The sequence below is a fragment of the Narcine bancroftii genome, chromosome 4, assembly GCF_036971445.1.
Source record: "Narcine bancroftii isolate sNarBan1 chromosome 4, sNarBan1.hap1, whole genome shotgun sequence".
In the NCBI taxonomy this organism is placed as follows: Eukaryota; Metazoa; Chordata; class Chondrichthyes; order Torpediniformes; family Narcinidae; genus Narcine; species Narcine bancroftii.
The window spans coordinates 238,562,363-238,581,358 of record NC_091472.1 but is presented as its reverse complement, the minus strand read 5'-3'; the positions used below and the strand labels follow the sequence as shown (position 1 = coordinate 238,581,358).

The 18,996-nt window shown below is 42.8% G+C and overlaps 1 protein-coding gene across 1 annotated transcript in view; it reads left to right on the top strand.

The window, feature by feature from the left end:
* The window catches only part of LOC138761753 (protein unc-80 homolog), a 335,004-nt gene that overhangs the window by 262,658 nt on the left and 53,350 nt on the right, over positions 1-18,996 (top strand). The window contains 3 exon segments of the mRNA XM_069934449.1: positions 976-1,068; positions 2,654-2,899; positions 8,609-8,809. Of these exon segments, the coding sequence (XP_069790550.1) occupies positions 976-1,068; positions 2,654-2,899; positions 8,609-8,809 (540 nt within the window).

The following is an 18,996-nucleotide window of genomic DNA, read 5'->3' as shown; positions in this document are numbered from 1 at the left end:
CCAGAGTTGGGTTGAAAAGTGGCTGATGGAGTTCAATCTGGATAAGTGTGAGGTGATGCATTTTGAAAGGTCAAACCTGAAGGCTGAATACAGGGTTAATAGTCGGATGCTTAACAGTGTGAAAGAACTGAGGAACATTGGGATCCAAATCCATACATCTCTTAAAGTTGCTGCACAAATTCATAGGATGGTTAAGAAGGCCTAAGGGATGCTGGACTTCATAAATCGGAGGATTGAGTTCACGAGTCAAAAGGTCAAGTTGCAACTCTACAAATCTCTAGTTAGACTACACTTGAAATATTGTGTTCAGTTCTGGTCACCTCCTTATAAAAAGGATGTAAGGATGTGGAAGCTAAAAGGAGGGTGCAGAATGTTGCCTGGATTGGAAAATACATCTCCTGAGATTAAATAAGATTAGCAGAGCTAGGACTTTTCTCTCTGAGTGAAGAAGGCTGAGAGGTGACTTAATAGAGGTCTACAAGATTCTGAGAGGCATATAGAGACAGCCAGTGCCTTTTTCCCAAGTCGGGAATAGCAAAAGCCAGAGGACATCTGTACAAAGTGGAGGAAAATTTAGGGGAGACATCAGGGTTACATTTTTTAACACTGAGATTGTAAGTGCCTGGAATGCCTTGCCAGGAGTGGTGGTGGAGACTAAAACATTAGGGTCATTTAAGACACCCCTAAACAGGCACGTGGATGACAGAAAAATAAAGAATTACAAAGTAGGGAAGGTGTAGTTTTTTCAGTAGGAATATAAAGGTCAGCACAACATCAAGCACAGAAAGGCCTGTACTTTGCTGCAGTATTCTCTGTTGTAAGTACATTTAACTATATTAGAATACAACAAAGTAAGCAACTATATATTACTTTAATTTTTTTTTTGGTTGGATTAGTCAGGCAATATTAACTAAAATGGAAGCATTCTTTGAATTTATGTAATGAGTGTTGATTTCATTCATGGGTTCGGTGCAGGCCAATGACAGCTCCTCAGATGAGCAGGTCTGACCAAGGTCACAGAGGAGCTCCAACAGCCAACCACGCCATGCCTGGAGGTGTCAACACAAGGTCAGGAAGAAGCCTTGATCGTTTTTACATATTCCTTTTTTATCGTCTTCCAATGCATGCATACAAGGGGCTGAATGGTCTATTTGTTCATTCTATTTGTCTTTCCTGAGATTTTCCAATTATTTAGTTTTGTAAGTTAAAGGTTCCTTTTTCTTATGTTTGAAGAGTGATTTATGGTCCTGGAGACTAAAGCAGTTGCCAATTAGATCTAGTGTTCTTGCATCAGCAGTGGAGGTCTTCTTTGGAATACCAGTCCCTTTGCGATTACTGAGCTTACCAGTACGCCCTTTCCTCTTAATGATGTTCCAAACTATTGATTTTGGTAATCCTAAGGTTTGGTTGATGTCTCTGTTTTATTCTTGTTTTTCAGCTTCATAATGGCTTCTTTAACTCTCATTGGCACAACTCTGGTAACTACAAACTCCGAAAGTGATCAAAAGCTTAGAAGCAAACCTAGCTCACTTATACCTCCACCAATGAAGCAATTAAACATAGCCGTGTACTCACAAACCCTGTAAAGCCAAATGTCTCAAACATTATGGTGCCCTTAAATGGGGGGGACTATGTATAAAAAGTGCTGTAATTTCTTCATGGTCAAACCAAAATGTATCCAAATAACCTTGAATAAAATCTGGAATGTGTACTTTAATCACATGTGAATTGTTCGATTACAAATTTAAAACTGTGAAGCATAGGGGCAGGTAAAGGAAAAAAAAGTGTATTTGTCCCAAACATGAAGGTCACCATATCAAGTCCCTAAATATCATTGAGCCCTCCCTACTCTTAACATTTTACTGTTTGGAAACATTTGGGTCTAGTTTAAAATGATGACATCATATTTGCTTGTTTTTAACTAATTTTCCATCACTTAATATATTTTTGCAATTGAATGATCCCGCCAATGCTCTGCCACTTTATGTTACTGGTGACTAAATTATAAATATTAATGTGGGTAGTTAAAGCCTTTATCCAGATTTTTGAGAGACACCACTATTAATTTCACTACAAACCCCATTATTCCTACTCATCCTTCTACCCAACCAGTCTCCCAACCAAATATAAAACTTTAACTAATCCCAAATGAACTGCAAATATTAGCACTTCTCTGCTGCAGTTAAATTCATGAAAACATTCAGTCGGTTTTGTTGGGGGATTTTGTTGGACAATTTATAAGCTATCCTCACATATCTCTCGTTTATTTACCCCTGATGTCTCCCCTGAACTTTCCTCCCTTCACTTTGTACAGATGTCCTCTGGTTTTTGCTATGAACATGGTTGGTGGACGGTCCTATTTCTGTCCTGTAAAACGCTTGTTAAGTAACTTTAAATCTGCAACACCTCATGTGACCCTTTGGGACTGGAAACTTCCTTTTTACTTACTCTTTCTATTCATGGAATTTTATCATCTACTTAATTCATTGGCCACTTTTATGTCTTCTGGGAATCGGTCACCAGGCTGTAGGACACTTCTTGGATCACTGTGGTTGTTTGATCACATTAGGATTTTGTTCTTTGTAGCTGCTGAATGATTCATTAGTAATTTTCATTGATTACTGATGATATTGAAATTTATTTGTCCTTATAGCTAAATAAAGCTCTTTTTCATCTGCAGAGATAACCTACATTTGTTGGAAGAGGGTCAGAATCTTCCAAATGAAGAGCTGGATGAACGTATAGCAAGAGAGGAATTCCGCAGACCTCGGGAGTCGCTGTTAAATATTTGCACAGAGTTCTTCAAGCATAGTGGTTCTAGATTGAAAATTCTGCAGAATATGGCTGGAGAGCCCAGGGTCACTGCTTTTGAACTTCTTGATGTGAAGTCACATATGAGGTAAGGATATTTAAGGTCCTGGGCCACACATTTGATTTTGCTTTTGGTTTGGAACATTGGTATTGCTGGAAAGAACAGATTGTCTTGCTGATCCATAACTGCCCTTAAATTGAATGGGTAATGAAACCATTTCTAAAGGCAATTAAGTGTGAAGATTTTGTTGTTTGCTTTTGTGAACCTTTCCGGACTTGATCTGTCCTGATTGTTCTACTCAATTTTAATTTTAGTAGACTATTCTAGAGGGCTTAGTTTATCTCCCAATGCCAATTCAGAAACTTGGCAAAACACGCATAATCATTTTCCTCTTTGATTTTGAACAAGTGCCCCCCTCCCACCCACTAACGAGAAGATAAGGTCTTTTCTTTTCAGGTTCTGTTTAAACCCATTTTCAATAAACCAGGTAACTTTGATAAATGCCTGACGATGTAAAACAATTTCAATGATGCAGGTCAGTAGAGGTGCTCCCTCAGTGGGTCAGAGACCCACTTTCGATCCTGACCTCTGGTGTTGTCTGTGTGGTATAAAGGGTGGGGCCAGTACTGCGCGCACTGCACTCCACCTAAAAGCTCCTTTGCGCAGGCCCGAGGACAGGTCCACGTCCACCCCCTCCACGTCCACCCCCTCCACGTCCACCCCCTCCACGTCCACCCCCTCCACGTCCACCCCCTCCACGTCCACCCCCTCCACGTCCACCCCCTCCACGTCCTCCCCCTCCACGTCCTCCCCCTCAAAACATGCTCACAAACTCAAGCTAGCATGCTGGAACATCAGAACCATGCTAGACAAGGCTGACAGCCACCGACCTGAACGTCGGTCTGCCCTCATTGCACATAAACTCCTCAGACTTGACATCGACATAGCTGCTCTCAGTGAAGTCTGCCTGGCAGATGTAGGCAGCCTCCAAGAATGCGGCGCGGGCTACACACTCTACTGGTCTGGCAAGCCTTTGGATGAACGACGCCTATCTGGTGTAGGCTTCGTGGTCAAGAACTCCATTGCCTCCAAACTCGAAAACCTCCCGACAGGCCACTCGGACCGGATCATGTCCATGCGACTCCCCCTTCAAAACAAGCGTCGCATCACCCTCATCAGTGTCTATGCTCCAACCCTCCAGGCAGAACCAGCAGAAAAGAACAAGTTCTACACTGACCTGCACAACCTCATTCAACGCACCCCTACAACCAACAAGGTTGTCATCCTTGGCGACTTCAACGCTCGCGTCGGCAAAGACTCAGAAACCTGGCCAGGGATCCTGGGCAAGCATGGTGTCGGCAAGTGCAACGACAATGGGCGCCTCCTGTTGGAGCTCTGCGCAGAACAGCGGCTTGTCATTACAAACACCCTTTTTCAGCAGAGGGACAGCCTGAAGACTACCTGGATGCATCCGTGATCCAAACACTGGCACCTCCTGGACTACGTCCTGGTGCGAGAAAGAGACAAACGAGATGTGCTCCACACCAGGGTCATGCCCAGCGTGGAATGCCACACTGACCACCGGCTGGTTCGCTGCAAGCTCAACCTTCACTTCAAGCCAAAGCCCAGGAACAGTAAAGCCCCCAGAAAGAGGTTCAATGTTGGAAACCTGCAGTCAGACGAAGTGAGAGGAAACTTCCAGGCAAACCTCAAAGCAAAGCTCGAGGATGCAATCTGCCTCACGGACTCGTCCCCTGAAACCCTCTGGGATCAGCTGAAGACTACCATACTGCAATCCACTGAAGAGGTACTGGGCTTCTCCTCCAGGAAAAACAAGGACTGGTTCGACGATAACAGCCAGGAAATCCAGGAGCTGCTGGCAAAGAAGCGAGCTGCCCACCAGGCTCACCTTACAAAGCCGTCCTGTCCAGAGAAGAAACAAGCTTTTCGTCGCGCATGCAGCCATCTTCAGCGCAAACTCCGGGAGATCCAAAATGAGTAGTGGACTAGCCTCGCCAAGCGAACCCAGCTCAGCGCGGACATTGGCAACTTCAGGGGTTTCTACGAGGCTCTAAAGGCTGTGTACGGCCCCTCACCCCAAGTCCAAAGCCCGCTGCGCAGCTCAGACGGCAAAGTCCTCCTCAGCGACAAGATCTCCATCCTCAACCGATGGTCAGAACACTTCCAATCTCTTTTCAGTGCCAACCGCTCAGTCCAAGATTCCGCCCTGCTCCAGCTCCCTCAACAGCCCCTAAGGCTAGAGCTGGATGAGGTCATCACCCGGTATGAGACATATAAGGCAATTGAACAACTGAAAAGTGGCAAAGCAGCAGGTATGGATGGAATCCCCCCCAGAGGACTGGAAGGCTGGCGGCAAAACTCTGCATGTCAAACTGCATGAGTTTTTCAAGCTTTGTTGGGACCAAGGAAAACTGCCTCAGGACCTTCGTGATGCCATCATCATCACCCTGTACAAAAACAAAGGCGAGAAATCTGACTGATCAAACTACAGGGGAACCACGCTGCTCTCCATTGCAGGCAAAATCTTCGCTAGGATTCTCCTAAATAGAATAATACCTAGTGTCGCCGAGAATATTCTCCCAGAATCACAGTGCAGCTTTCGCGCAAACAGAGGAACTACTGACATGGTCTTTGCCCTCAGACTGCTCCAAGAAAAGTGCAAAGAACATAACAAAGGACTCTACATCACCTTTGTTGACCTCACCAAAGCCTTCAACACCGTGAGCAGGAAAGGGCTTTGGCAAATACTAGAGCGCATCGGATGCCCCCCAAAGTTTCTCAACATGGTTATCCAACTGCACGAAAACTAACAAGGTCGGGACAGATATAGCAATGAGCTCTCTGAACCCTTCTCCATTAACAATGGCGTGAAGCAAGGCTGAGTTCTCGCACCAACCCTCTTTTCAATCTTCTTCAGCATGATGCTGAACCAAGCCATGAAAGACCTCAACAATGAAGACGCTGTTTACATCCGGTACCGCACGGATGGCAGTCTCTTCAATCTGAGGCGCCTGCAAGCTCACACCAAGACACAAGAGAAACTTGTCCGTGAACTACTCTTTGCAGACGATGCCGCTTTAGTTGCCCATTCAGAGCCAGCTCTTCAGCGCTTGACGTCCTGTTTTGCGGAAACTCCCAAAATGTTTGGCCTGGAAGTCAGCCTGAAGAAAACTGAGGTCCTCCATCAGCCAGCTCCCCACCTTGACTACCAGCCCCCCCACATCTCCATCGGGCACACAAAACTCAAAACGGTCAACCAGTTTACCTATCTCGGCTGCACCATTTCATCAGATGCAAGGATCGACAACGAGATAGACAACAGACTCGCCAAGGCAAATAGCGCCTTTGGAAGACTACACAAAAGAGTCTGGAAAAACAACCAACTGAAAAACCTCACAAAGATAAGCGTATACAGAGCCGTTGTCATACCCACTCCTGTTCGACTCCGAATCATGGGTCCTCTATCGGCATCACCTACGGCTCCTAGAACGCTTCCACCAGCGTTGTCTCCGCTCCATCCTCAACATTCATTGGAGCGCCTTCATCCCTAACATCGAAGTACTCGAGATGGCAGAGGCCGACAGCATTGATTCCACGCTGCTGAAGATCCAGCTGCGCTGGGTAAGTCACGTCTCCAGAATGGAGGACCATCGCCTTCCCAAGATCGTGTTATATGGCGAGCTCTCCACTGGCCACCGTGACAGAGGTGCACCAAAGAAGAGGTACAAGGACTGCCTAAAGAAATCTCTTGGTGCCTGCCACATTGACCACCGCCAGTGGGCCGCCTCAAACTGTACATCTTGGTGCCTCAAAGTTCGGCGGGCAGCAACCTCCTTTGAAGAAGACCGCAGAGCCCACCTCACTGACAAAAGACAAAGGAGGAAAAACCCAACACCCAACCCCAACCAACCAATTTTCCCTTGCAACCGCTGCAACCGTGTCTGCCTGTCCCGCATCGGACTTGTCAGCTACAAACGAGCCTGCAGCTGACGTGGACATTTACCCCCTCCATAAATCTTCGTCCACGAAGCCAAGCCAAAGAAGATATGGATTTCTTCCAGAAACTCAATATCCTTCCATGTTGGTAGGTTAATTGGCCTCTGTAAATTGGCCTAGTGCGTCGGTTCCTGGTGGAATTTTGGGGGAGAATGTGGGGAGAATAAAATAAAATTGTAATTATTGTGGGAATAGTGTAAACAGGTGGTTGATGGTTGGCACAGATTCAGTGGACTGTTTTGATAACTATATCTCTGTATGACTATAACGTGCTAGTATGATGGTGAATATCCTCAATGCAGTTTCTTTGAAGCCCTTGTATTAAAAGCATCATGGTAAAATGGTGGATGGCATGGTTAGCATAGCAATGAGCACAACACTGATACAGCACCAGTGACCCAGGTTCAAATCATCATTCTCTGTAAGTATTAGGTACATTCTCCCTGTGTTTCCTTTGGGTTCTCCATTTTCCTCCCACCCTTCAGAAAACGTACATGAGTTGTAGTCAATTGGGCGGCAAGGGCTCATGGGCTGGAATGGCCTGTAACTGTCCTGTATGTATAATTTTTTTTAAATTTAAAAAGAATACCAATTTCTAACTATATCTGCAGACTTTTATTGAGACATTGGATATAGAAAATAATAGACTATTGCGGCGGCTCTTTGCAGCTCCCCCACGGGGCCTCACAAAATGAAGGATGAAAGCAACGATCCAGCAGGCTGCATGAGGCCCGCAGCGCTGCCCTCCAATTGGTCACAACCAAAAGAGCTCAACTGGCCTGTCAGGGAAAGCGGATCACAAATGCACCAATCAGTGCTGAGAGGGTTTTAACCATGCCTCTCATCTCCCTCATCTTGAGAATAAAAGCAGGGCTGTGAGCCCAATAAAGCTCAGTGTTAACCACATTCAACTGGGTTCGTGTCAGTCTTTCTGGGAACAGCGTGTTCTTTCTAAGATAACCTGCATGCAGCTATAACTTCTCCTGCGCTCTAGGCTCCATGGAGCCATAGCTTGTAGCAGCTAGCTACACTATCATTACACTCCATGTATTGATTTTAATGCTCCATATATTTGAAAGCTCTGCTTCTGCATTATCAAGAACCAATATATTCAAAGGGCAGCAATTATAACTTCAACGTTGATTTAATCCTAATCTATAAAATGGCCAAATGGATATAGTAGTGAGGAGATATGGTGGGGAGAGGGTCAGGGGGTTGTGGGTGGTTTTCAGTTGGAGAAGGCAGGAAAGAAAAAAGGAACAGGGTAAGTGGGGATGGAGGGTGATGGTGGTGGGGTTGAAAAGAAAACTGTCCAGAGAGGTCCTGGGTGGATGAGAAGGAAAGAGAAAGGGACAGAAGAGAGTGGGTTTCTTGAAGCTGAAGCATTCATTGGGTTGGAGGCTACCCTGGCAAAATATTAGTGTTCTTTGAATTCGTGTTTGGCCTTACCTAGCAATGACAGGTTGGTGTGGGAATGAGGAGGGGAATTGAAAGGGTGGCAACAAGGAGATCTAGTTGGCACATGAGGACAGAGCACAGGTGCTTGATAAAAGCACTTGTCTGCATTTGGCTTCACTGATATAGAGGAAGTCAGATATAGAGAATATATATGTATAATCTTTCCCACTACATGCATGCTGAAACCTTCTTTTGACGAATGCTTTCTTCAGTTTGAAAGCAGAAAATGAATTTGTCTCGATGATGAAATATTCAACTTCATTAAATTAGTCTTCCTTAATTTATTCTTCTTAGCATAAATGTGATGTTATTTGTGTCCAGGTTGGCAGAAATTGCACATTCCCTTCTGAAACTTGCGCCGTATGACACCCAGACCATGGAAAGTCATGGACTTCGAAGATACATCATGGAAATGCTTCCAATCACTGACTGGACTGCAGAAGCTGTACGGCCTGCTCTCATTTTAATCTTAAAGCGATTAGATCGGATGTTCAATAAGATTCACAAGATGCCAACCTTACGGTAAGTTGAATTGTAACTTAATAAACATGGGGAAAAATCATTTCAGTTTCGCCTTCTAAATCCCGGTGTTTTAAAGTTAATGTGCAGTGCTTGATTGACAACATGAACTGATCAAGGGACAACCAAGGTCTGCAATCTGACTGAGCAAGTAAGCCAGAAGTATTGGAACTATCACATATCACACTGGAACTAACAATACAAACACAGAGGGAGTCTAAAATAGAGTTTTGTTTTTGACAGATGCTGCCAACAAGCCTGTTGAGTGTTTGTATTTTCTGTTTTTATTTCAGATGTCCAGCATCTACAGTATTTTAATTTTCAATTATAAATCAAATGGCTGAATTTGATATTAAGGTCTGAAAAGTTTTTTATTTAAAAAAAGACATGCTGAAATTTTGAAGTAAGAACAGATATGCTTTTTTCATGTTCCACACTGATGAAATATGGTCAAATCATGGAATGAGCTCAAAATCGAGCAGAAGAACAATTGAATTTAGCAAAAAGATAAAACATAATTAGGTATTAAATTGAATGTTTAAAAATTTCCGACTAGGACCAGAAGAAATGAGACTCCATGAAGGCTAAACATTTAAAAGATAGCAGAGTCCTGGAGGATCTCAATGTGTACTTCATAATGATAAAAATTTTAACTATCTGTAGAGATACAGCTCGGTAACAAGCCCATCTGGTCCACAAGCTTGTGCCATCCAAATACACTAATTAACCCACAAACCTGGTTAATTTATTTTTCGTCTAAGCCACTGCACTCCATCTGAGGAAGGTTTTATTTAGGGTATTCCTAAATTTGACCCAGCCACAGTGAAGAAACAACTATATCCTGACCAAGATTGTGCACATCTTGTTGGAGGTTTTTGTATGTAAAATGCAACTTGATATGTAAAGTAGCCATTAATCAGCAGAAAATTTTAAAAAATATTCATTGGGATCCAAGAGAGATGCACAAAACTATGAGAAGAGTAGATAGCAGGCTATCAAAAACAAGTGGTTTAAGATGAGAGGAATACATTTTAAAGGGGATCTAAGGGAATTGTTTTGCTTATATGAAGAGTGGTTGATTTCTGGACAGTGGACCATAGGAGGCACAGGTACATAATCCTTTATTTGGACATCTAAAATCCAGAAAGCTCCAAAAACCAGCATTTTTTTTCCTGGTGCTGGTACAGCGGAGGGAGGGAGAGAGAGACAGTAGCGCGACTAAGTTGGGCAGGGAGTGGGGGAGAGACGGCAGCATGACTCAAGTGGGCGAGATGGCAGTGTGACTCGAGCGGGCGGGGGGTAGAGATGGCAGCGCCACTCAGGCGGGCAAGGAGCAGAGAGACAGCAGCGCGACGCGGGTGGGTGAGGGGGGAGAGAATCAGCAGCCCGACTCAGGCAGGTGAGGGGCAGAGAGACTGCAGTGCGACGCGGGCGGGTGGAGAGAGTCGACAGCACGACTCGGGTGGGCGAGGGGGCAAAGAGATGGCAACGTGACTCAGGCGGGCAGGTGGAGAGAGATGGCAGTGTGACTTGGGTGGGCGAGGGGTAGGAGAGAGAGATGGCAGCGTGACTCGGGTAGGCGAGGGGGGGGGAGATACGTCAGCACAATTGGAAGGGGCTGGATACAGAAACACAATTGGAAGGGGCTGGATACAGAAGCACAATTCATGTGGGCTTAAATCTGGGGCAGCTGGCTTTTGTTCTGAAGTCTGGAAAAATCCGAAATTTGGAACATACTGTCCCTCAAGGGTTCCGGATAAAGAATTGTGTACCTGTAGTAGAGAACTACTATATTGAAGAAGCATTTACTCAGGCAATTTAAAAGGCAAGCTTTGCAAGAAGGATGTGGAGGTTTTGGAGAAGAGGGTACAGTAATGGTTCATCAGTTTATTGCCTGAATTGTGGAATATTAGTGACAAGGAGAGGTTGGACAAGCTTTGATTGTTTTCTCCAGAGCACCAGAGGCTGAGGGCTGACCTCACAGAAGTTTTTTTTTAATTCTGAGAAGCATAGGAAAGGAAGGGAGGCAGAGACTTTTTCCTGAGATGGAAATGTCAAATACTAGAGCATAAATTTAAGACAACAGTTGAGAGATTAAAATTACTGATGAAAGTTTTCTACACAAAGAAGGGTAGGTGTCTGAAATGTGCTGTAGAGGAAGTGGTGAAAGCATATATGAACACATTTAAGAGGCACTTAGACAGATACATGAATAGGCAGGGAATAGAGGAATCTAGAGCAGTTTAAATTTGGCATCAATCTTGATGTGCGATGTGATGTATTTTGCAAGGACAAACCAGAAGGCTGAGTACAGGGTTAATGGCCAGTTACTTAAGAATGTGGATGAGCAGAGGGACATTGGGGTCCAAATCCATACATACCTCAAGGTCACCACGCAGGTTGATAGGACAGTTAAGAAGGCCTAAGGGATTTTGGGATTCATTAATAAGGGGATTGAGTTCAAGAGTCGAGAGGTCATGTTGCAATTCTACAAATCTTCGGTAAGACCGCACAAGACTATTGTGCTCGGTTCTGGTTACCTCATTATAGAAAGGATGTGGAAGCTATGGAGAGGGTGCAGAGGAGATTCACCAGGATGTTGTTTGAATTGGAAAACAAGTCTTAAAAGGCAAGGTTAGCAGAGCTGGGACTTTTGTTTTTGGTGTGTAGAAAGATTAATAGAGGTCTACAAGATTCTGAGAGGCATGGATAGGGTGGACAGCCAGTATCTTTTTCCAAGGGCAGGAATAGAGGACATATGTACAAAGTGAAGAGAGGAAAATTTAGGTGAAACATCAGGGGTACGTTTAGAGTTGTGGGTGCCTGAAATGCCTTGCCAGGGATGGTGGTGAAGGCTGAAACATTAGTGTCATTTAAGCAACTTTTATACAGGCACATGAGTGGAAGAAAATAGAGGGTTAGAGGGTAGGGAGGGTTTAGTTTTTTTTTTAAGGAATACAGGTGTGCGCCACTTAACATCCACGATATATTTTATGAAATTGGGAGTTGTGCAATGTGGACTGTGTGAACACTATTATATACTGTACTGGGGAAAAGCTATATAGGATACTGTAGTGAACCTGTAAACTTTGCATTTCTGAGTAGGGATCAGAATGGTGACCGACATGGGGCTATGAGCAGTGGGGACTGGTACAGGGCTGTGGGGAGAGCGTGGGGCAATGGGATCAATGTGGGGACTGGTACAGGGCTGTGGGGAGAGTTTGGGGCAATGGGATCAGTGTGGGGACAGATACAGGGCTGTGGGATCAGTGTGGGGACTGGTACAGGGCTGTGGAGAGAGCGTGGGGCAATGGGATCAGTGTGGGGACTGATACAGGGCTGTGGAGAGAGCGTGGGGCAATGGGATCAGTGTGGGGACAGATACAAGGCAGTGGGATCAATGTGGGGACTGATACACGGCTGTGGAGAGAGAGCAGGGTAGTCGGATCAGTTTGGGTATACAGAATACAATTTCCTATAGCAAGCAATTGCTTTTTCTAAATTGCTGTAGACTTGAATAATTATGGGACCACAATATATACATTCAGATGTGGCCCGAACAGACTTTAAGCGGTGCATACGTGTATATTTGAAGGCATAACATCAAGGGTCCAAAGGCCTGAACATAGTGTTCTATGTTTGTCCCTGTGCTGTCTTGTGCTAAGTTCTATCCCAGTGGTTTTCAACCTTTTTCTCTCCACTTGCATACCACTTTAAGTATTCCCTATTCCATATGTGCTCTGTGATTAGTAAGGGATTGCTTAAGGTGGTATGTGGGTGGAAAGAAAAAGGTTGAAAACCACTGTTTTATTCATACATAATTGTTATCTGCATGGTTTCATAATGCCAAAGGAAATTTTTCTCAAGCAGAATATTTCAGTAACAATTGGGTCAAGAGCAATGATTCTCAACCTTCCCTTCCCACGCACATACCACCTTAATCAATCCCTTACTAATCACAGAACACCAATGGCATCAGGATTACTTAAAGTGGTATCTTATAATTACATCAGTAATTCCAGGCCACTTTTTTGGTGAGTCTCTTCTGCACTGCCTCTAACACCACTATATCCTTCCTGTAATATAGCAACCAGATCTGTGGACAATACTCTGTCCTGCCTCACCAACATTTTATACAGTTGCAATATAATGTCATGACTCTTGCACTCAATGCCTTGGCATACATGGGCTATGTGGAACAGTTCTTGTTCCTCTCAAATTCACTTTGACAATTTTTGGCCCTTGATCTCCATCTCCATCTCAGGAGACATGCTGACATTTACTCTAAACTACTGACTCCCTCAGCTACTGCGACTGTGCTATAGTGTGCTATGTCCTAGCCAATCTTCCCACTCTGTCTTCTTTAAGAGTACCTTTCCTTCCTCCCTTTACGCCTTCACCACATCTGCTCTCAGGAGGACATTTTCCTTTCCAGGACATCTGAAACCTCCCTTGCCAGGGAATGCAGCTTCCCTTCTACCATAGTCAATAGAAGCCATTTCACACATTTCCTCCATCCCAGAGTTAAGAATATTTATTCTATTTACAACATGGTAGAAGAACCTGATTCTGGTCAATGTAAGATCACTGGAGAAGAAAATGAATCACCTGAGGTTGCATCTGAACTAGAAAGAACTGGAGAGCTGCTGTGTCCTAGTGATTATAGAAATGTGGCTTCAGGACTCCATACCAGACTCAATGATCCAGTTTGATGGCATCTCCTTCAGGGCAGACAGAGATGCTGCTGCTTCTAGCAGGACTTGAGGTAGGGAACTGTGCATTTACATCAGTGAGAAATGCTGTACAGATATCTCTAATTGTGAAGACCTACGCAGCAGAGATGGAGTACCTGATGTTGAAATGCATACTCCTCTGCCTGCCCAGGGAATTTTTGGCCACGCTGATTGCCACAGTCTGTGTTTTGCCTTCAGCTAATGATGATGAAGCAATGAAGGAGCTTTATGGTGCCATTTGCAAAGCCCAGATAGCCCATCCTAGTGGCACCATGATTGGAGCGGGTGACGTCAACCGTGCCAAGCTGAAAACAATCTTACCATGGTTTTAACAACTGTCAACTTCACCACCAGAAGAGAGAACACTCTGGATTGATGTACACCAATGTCCCTCGTGCATACAAGGCCGTCCTTGACTCCCAGCTTAGATACTCGGATTATGTATCTGTCCTGTGAACTCCAGCATACAAATTGCTGGCAAAATGAACTAAGCCAGTCCACATGGAGATCAGGACGGGGTGGGGAGCGCGGTAGAATTGACCACAACAGTGCTACAAGACTTGTTTGTGATCATGGACTGGACCTGATTCAGGTGGGCAGCCACCTACAACAGCCATGTAAACATAGACAAGTGCACAAGCTCAGTGACAGGCTATATCAGCAGATGCTTTGAGGATGTCACTGCATATATATTAATGTGTTTTATGTCTTGTGTGTTTGCATATTTTGCACCGAGGACAGGAGAATGCTATTTCATCTGGTTGTACTTGTGCAATCAGATGATAAATGAACAAACTTGAACTTGAAACCTGTGCTGCCCCAATTGCACCAATTGACATACTATATTTTGGGAGGGTGGAAGGAATGTACAAAATCCTTACAGTCAGGCTTGTATTCGAACCCCAGTCGCTGACACTGTCATTGTGTTGTGCTAACCACTACACTAACTCTGCTGTTCTCCCCCTCGCCAGCCAAACAGAACAGCGATAGGGTTAATCTTGTCCTCACCTTTCACCTCAGTATTCAGCACATCATCTTTCATCATTTCTGCGAGCTGCAATTAAAACCCACCACCAGACACATCTACTCCTGTCCATCCCTTTCTGCCTTCTGGAGAGATCTCTCCCTCTGTAACTCCCTTGTTTACTCGTACCTCCCATCTTATCTCTCTGACCCCTAATGCTCTCACCTGCAACCACAGAAAGTGCAAATCTTGCTCTTACGCCTCCTACTCTACCACTGACCAGGGATCTGAGCAATCCTTCCAGGAAAAGTAAAGATACTTGAACACCTCTACCAACCTGCTGCATTCGATGATTCCAATGTGGCCTCTACATCAGTGAGACCAAGTGCAGACTTGGGACCATTTCACAGAGCATCTGAGCTCTGCCCACAATGGCCATCCTGAGCTCCCAGTTGCATAACATTTCAATTCCCATTCCCACACTGGCCTTTCCATCCTGGGGCCTTCTCCATCACCTGAGTGAGGTTCAATGTAAACTAGAGGAATAACTCCTCATATTCTGCCTGGCAGTCTGCAGTTCATTAGTATCCTCCCCCTCAAGTTCTTTGATCTTTGACCACATTTTCCCTACTGGATTCTAATTTAGCCCCACCCCCTCCCAACTTCAGTTCCACTTGGTCTCTCATTGCCACTATTACTACATCAGATTCCAGCACGACCAGACTTTGTCTCTGCTTATCATCACCTCCATCCTGTATGACTCTTCTTCCTCAACCTGACCCTTTTACCTCCCAGTCTGGCCAATCAACTGGCTCTGTCCATCATTCTCACTCTTCCCTAGTTAACCAATCCCCTACCAGTCCCTGTCTAGCATCTCCCACCCTGTTTTCATGATACTGGCTATCTCCCTTCTGCACTCAGTCTTGATAAAGGGTTCTGGTTGAAAACTTTGACTACCCTTTTTCTCCCACTAAAATGCTTCTAAAGTCACTGTCCTTTTCTCTCTGCATCCTACAAGAATTTTACTTTCTAAAATACATTATCTCACACTCATCTGGATTAAATTACATCTGCCACCGCTCCACCCAGTCTTCCACCTGATATATGTCCAGCTATATCCTCAGGTAACTACCTTCCCTGTCAATGGCCACACTAATTTCATGTTGCCTACAAACTTACTAACCATCCCACTTACATTATCTGAATCATGCATATTCATTGAAACAACAAAAAAAATCCACGCTGAGATTTAACATTTAAATTTCCACATGATCGTTCATTCTTAAGATCCATATTGTGGCAGCTCGCCTCAGCGTATTTCAAATCGGCTCAGAAAGTCAGGGGTAGATCACGGACTTCAGCAACCGGGAGGACTTTGACTTTGGGGCGAACCACAGGCCCGAAGGTGACGTCATTTCCGCCTCACAGCGCACGAGAGTTCCTGGGAGGAAAGTTTAAAGCGTGTGTGAACAAATAAACAGGATGCCACTCAAATCAGACTCCTCCTTTCTCTCGTTGCGACACAGCGCGACGACATGTTTATCAATCTGAGATTGGAGAACCTTTTACAGTTTTGATTTGGTATGCTTAAGAGACAAGCTCAAAAAAGCAGTGAGGATTAAACAAAAGGTATTGGAATATTTGAAAAGCAGACCTGAAAGTTGCAAAGTTGAGAGGTGCTCTCGTGCACACAGTAGAGGATACCTTGAGAGTTGGACAATTTATTTTAAAAATTTTTATTTTTCACACTATAAACCATATTGATCAAGATACATACATTTTCCTTCTTAAATATATACAGTGTTGTTTTCTCTCCTCCCCTACCTCCCCTCCCATTTATTTAAAGTTCAGAATATAAGATACATTAAACCCGTCAAACAATAATGTCACTCAATAAAAAGAAACAAGAAATTCCACTGAGTCAGTTCTTTTCATTCTCTTCTCCTTCTATCATTTTAGGTGGTAGATGTCCACGGTAGGTTTTCTCTATTATGTTTCATGTATGGCTCCCTTATTTGTTCAAATATTGTAATGTTATTCCTTAAATTATAGGTTATTTTTTCTAATGGAATACATTTATTCATTTCTATATACCATTGTATTCTCAAGGTGTCTTCTAATTTCCAGGCTGACATAATACATTTTTTTTGCTACAGCTAGGGCTATCATAACAAATCTTTTTTGTGCACCATCCAAATCGAGTCCAAATTCTTTGTTTTTTATGTTACTTAGGAGGAAGATCTCTGGGTTTTTTGGTATATTGCTTTTTGTGATTTTATTTAATATCTGGTTTAGATCTTCCCAAAATTTTTTCACTTTCTCACATGTCCAAATTGCATGAATTGTTGTTCCCATTTCCTTTTTACAGTGAAAACATCTGTCAGATACTGTTGGGTCCCATTTATTTAACTTTTGAGGTGTAATGTATAGCCTGTGTATCCAGTTATACTGTATCATACGTAACCTCGTGTTTATTGCATTTCTCATAGTTCCTGAGCATAACTTCTCCCATGTTTCATTCTTTGTCTTTATGTTTAGATCTTGTTCCCATTTTTGTTTAGTTTTACCATTTGTTTCCTCATTCTCCTTTTTTTTGTAGTTTAATATACATGTTTGTTACAAATTTTTTGATTATCATTGTGTCTGTAATCACATATTCAAAATTACTTCCCTCTGGTAACCTCAGACTGCTTCCCAATTTGTCCTTCAAGTAGGATTTCAGTTGGTAGTATGCCAACACTGTATAGTGAGTTATATTTATCCTTCATTTGTTCAAAGGATAGGAATTTATTTCCCGAAAAACAATTTATTATTCTTTTGATCCCCTTTTTCTCCCATTCTCTAAAGGAAAGGTTATCTATTGTAAAAGGGATTAGCTGATTTTGCGTCAGTATTAGTTTTGGTAGTTGGTAATTTGTTTTACTCCTTTCTACATGAATCTTCTTCCAAATGTTGAGCAGATGATGTAATACTGGAGAATTCCTACGTTGTACCAATTTTTCATCCCATTTATATAATATATGTTCAGGTATCTTCTCCCCTATTTTATCTAGTTCTAATCTAGTCCAATCTGGCTTTTTCCTTGTTTGATAAAAATCTGATAGGTATCTTAATTGTGCGGCTCTATAATAATTTTTAAAGTTTGGCAGTTGTAAGCCTCCTTGTTTATACCATTCTGTTAATTGTCAAAACTCTATTGTCAATATCAGGGGTGAGTGGTCCGATAATAGTCTAGCTTTATATTCTGTTTTCCTAACTCTGTCTTGCATGCGAGCTGATAACAGGAATAGGTCTATTCTTGAGTATGTTTTATGTCTACCCGAATAATATGAATATTCCTTTTCCTTTGGGTGTTGTTTCCTCCATATATCCAAAAGTTGCATTTCTTGCATCGATTTAATTATAAATTTTGTTATTTTGTTTTTTCTGTTAATTTTTTTTCCCAGTTTTATCCATGTTTGAATCCAAATTAAGGTTGAAATCCCCTCCTATTAATATGTTCCCTTGCGTGTCTGCTATCTTCAAAAAAAATATCTTGCATAAATTTTTGATCTTCTTCGTTAGGTGAATATACATTGAGTAAATTCCAAAACTCCGAATATATCTGACATTTTATCATTACATATATCCCTGCTGGATCTATTATTTCCTCTTCTATTTTAATTGGTACATTTTTACTGATTAATATAGCTACTCCTCTAGCTTTTGAATTATATGACACTACTGTTACATGTCCTATCCAATCTCTCTTTAATTTCTTGTGTTCCACTTCAGTTAAGTGTGTTTCTTGTACGAATGCTATATCAATTTTTTCTTTTTTCAGTAAATTTAGCAGTTTCTTCCTTTTGATTTGGTTATGTATTCCATTAATATTTAAAGTCATATAGTTCAACATAGCCATTTCATACTTTGTTTATCTTTCCTTTCCGTTTCCTCATCATCACCTTTCCTTCTTATCCATTTCTGCTTTCTTTTTTTGAACACTTTATAAGACAACATTTCTAAAACATAAAACATTTCCCTTATTCTCCTATCTAAAATTCCTTTAACCCCACTATCCCCTCCCCTTCCTGAGTTGCCCTTTGTCCCTTGTCGGCAACCACATCTCCCCTCTCCATTTGGATTTGCGAATTCATTCGCAAGCGTCAACTGATTTCGCAGTGACCGTAACTCTTCCCCACCCAGCCCCCCGAGAAAAGATTTTAATTTTCATATGCAACAAAGGTCACTCTCTTAATTCCCCCCATATTTCCTTTCTTCTCTTTCTTTCCCTTCTTAGTTCTTACCTATATTCTATTTTTTTTATATATATACAAAGACACATACACATATATATATATATACCTACATACACACATACATATAGTCTGTGGTCATTTTTGTTCTTGATACATATCTTCCTCTCTCTGTCTGTTTTGTAGTTGTTCTGCAGATTTTCTTGCTTCCTCCGGATCCAAGAATAGTCTGTTTTGCTGCCCTGGAATAACTATTTT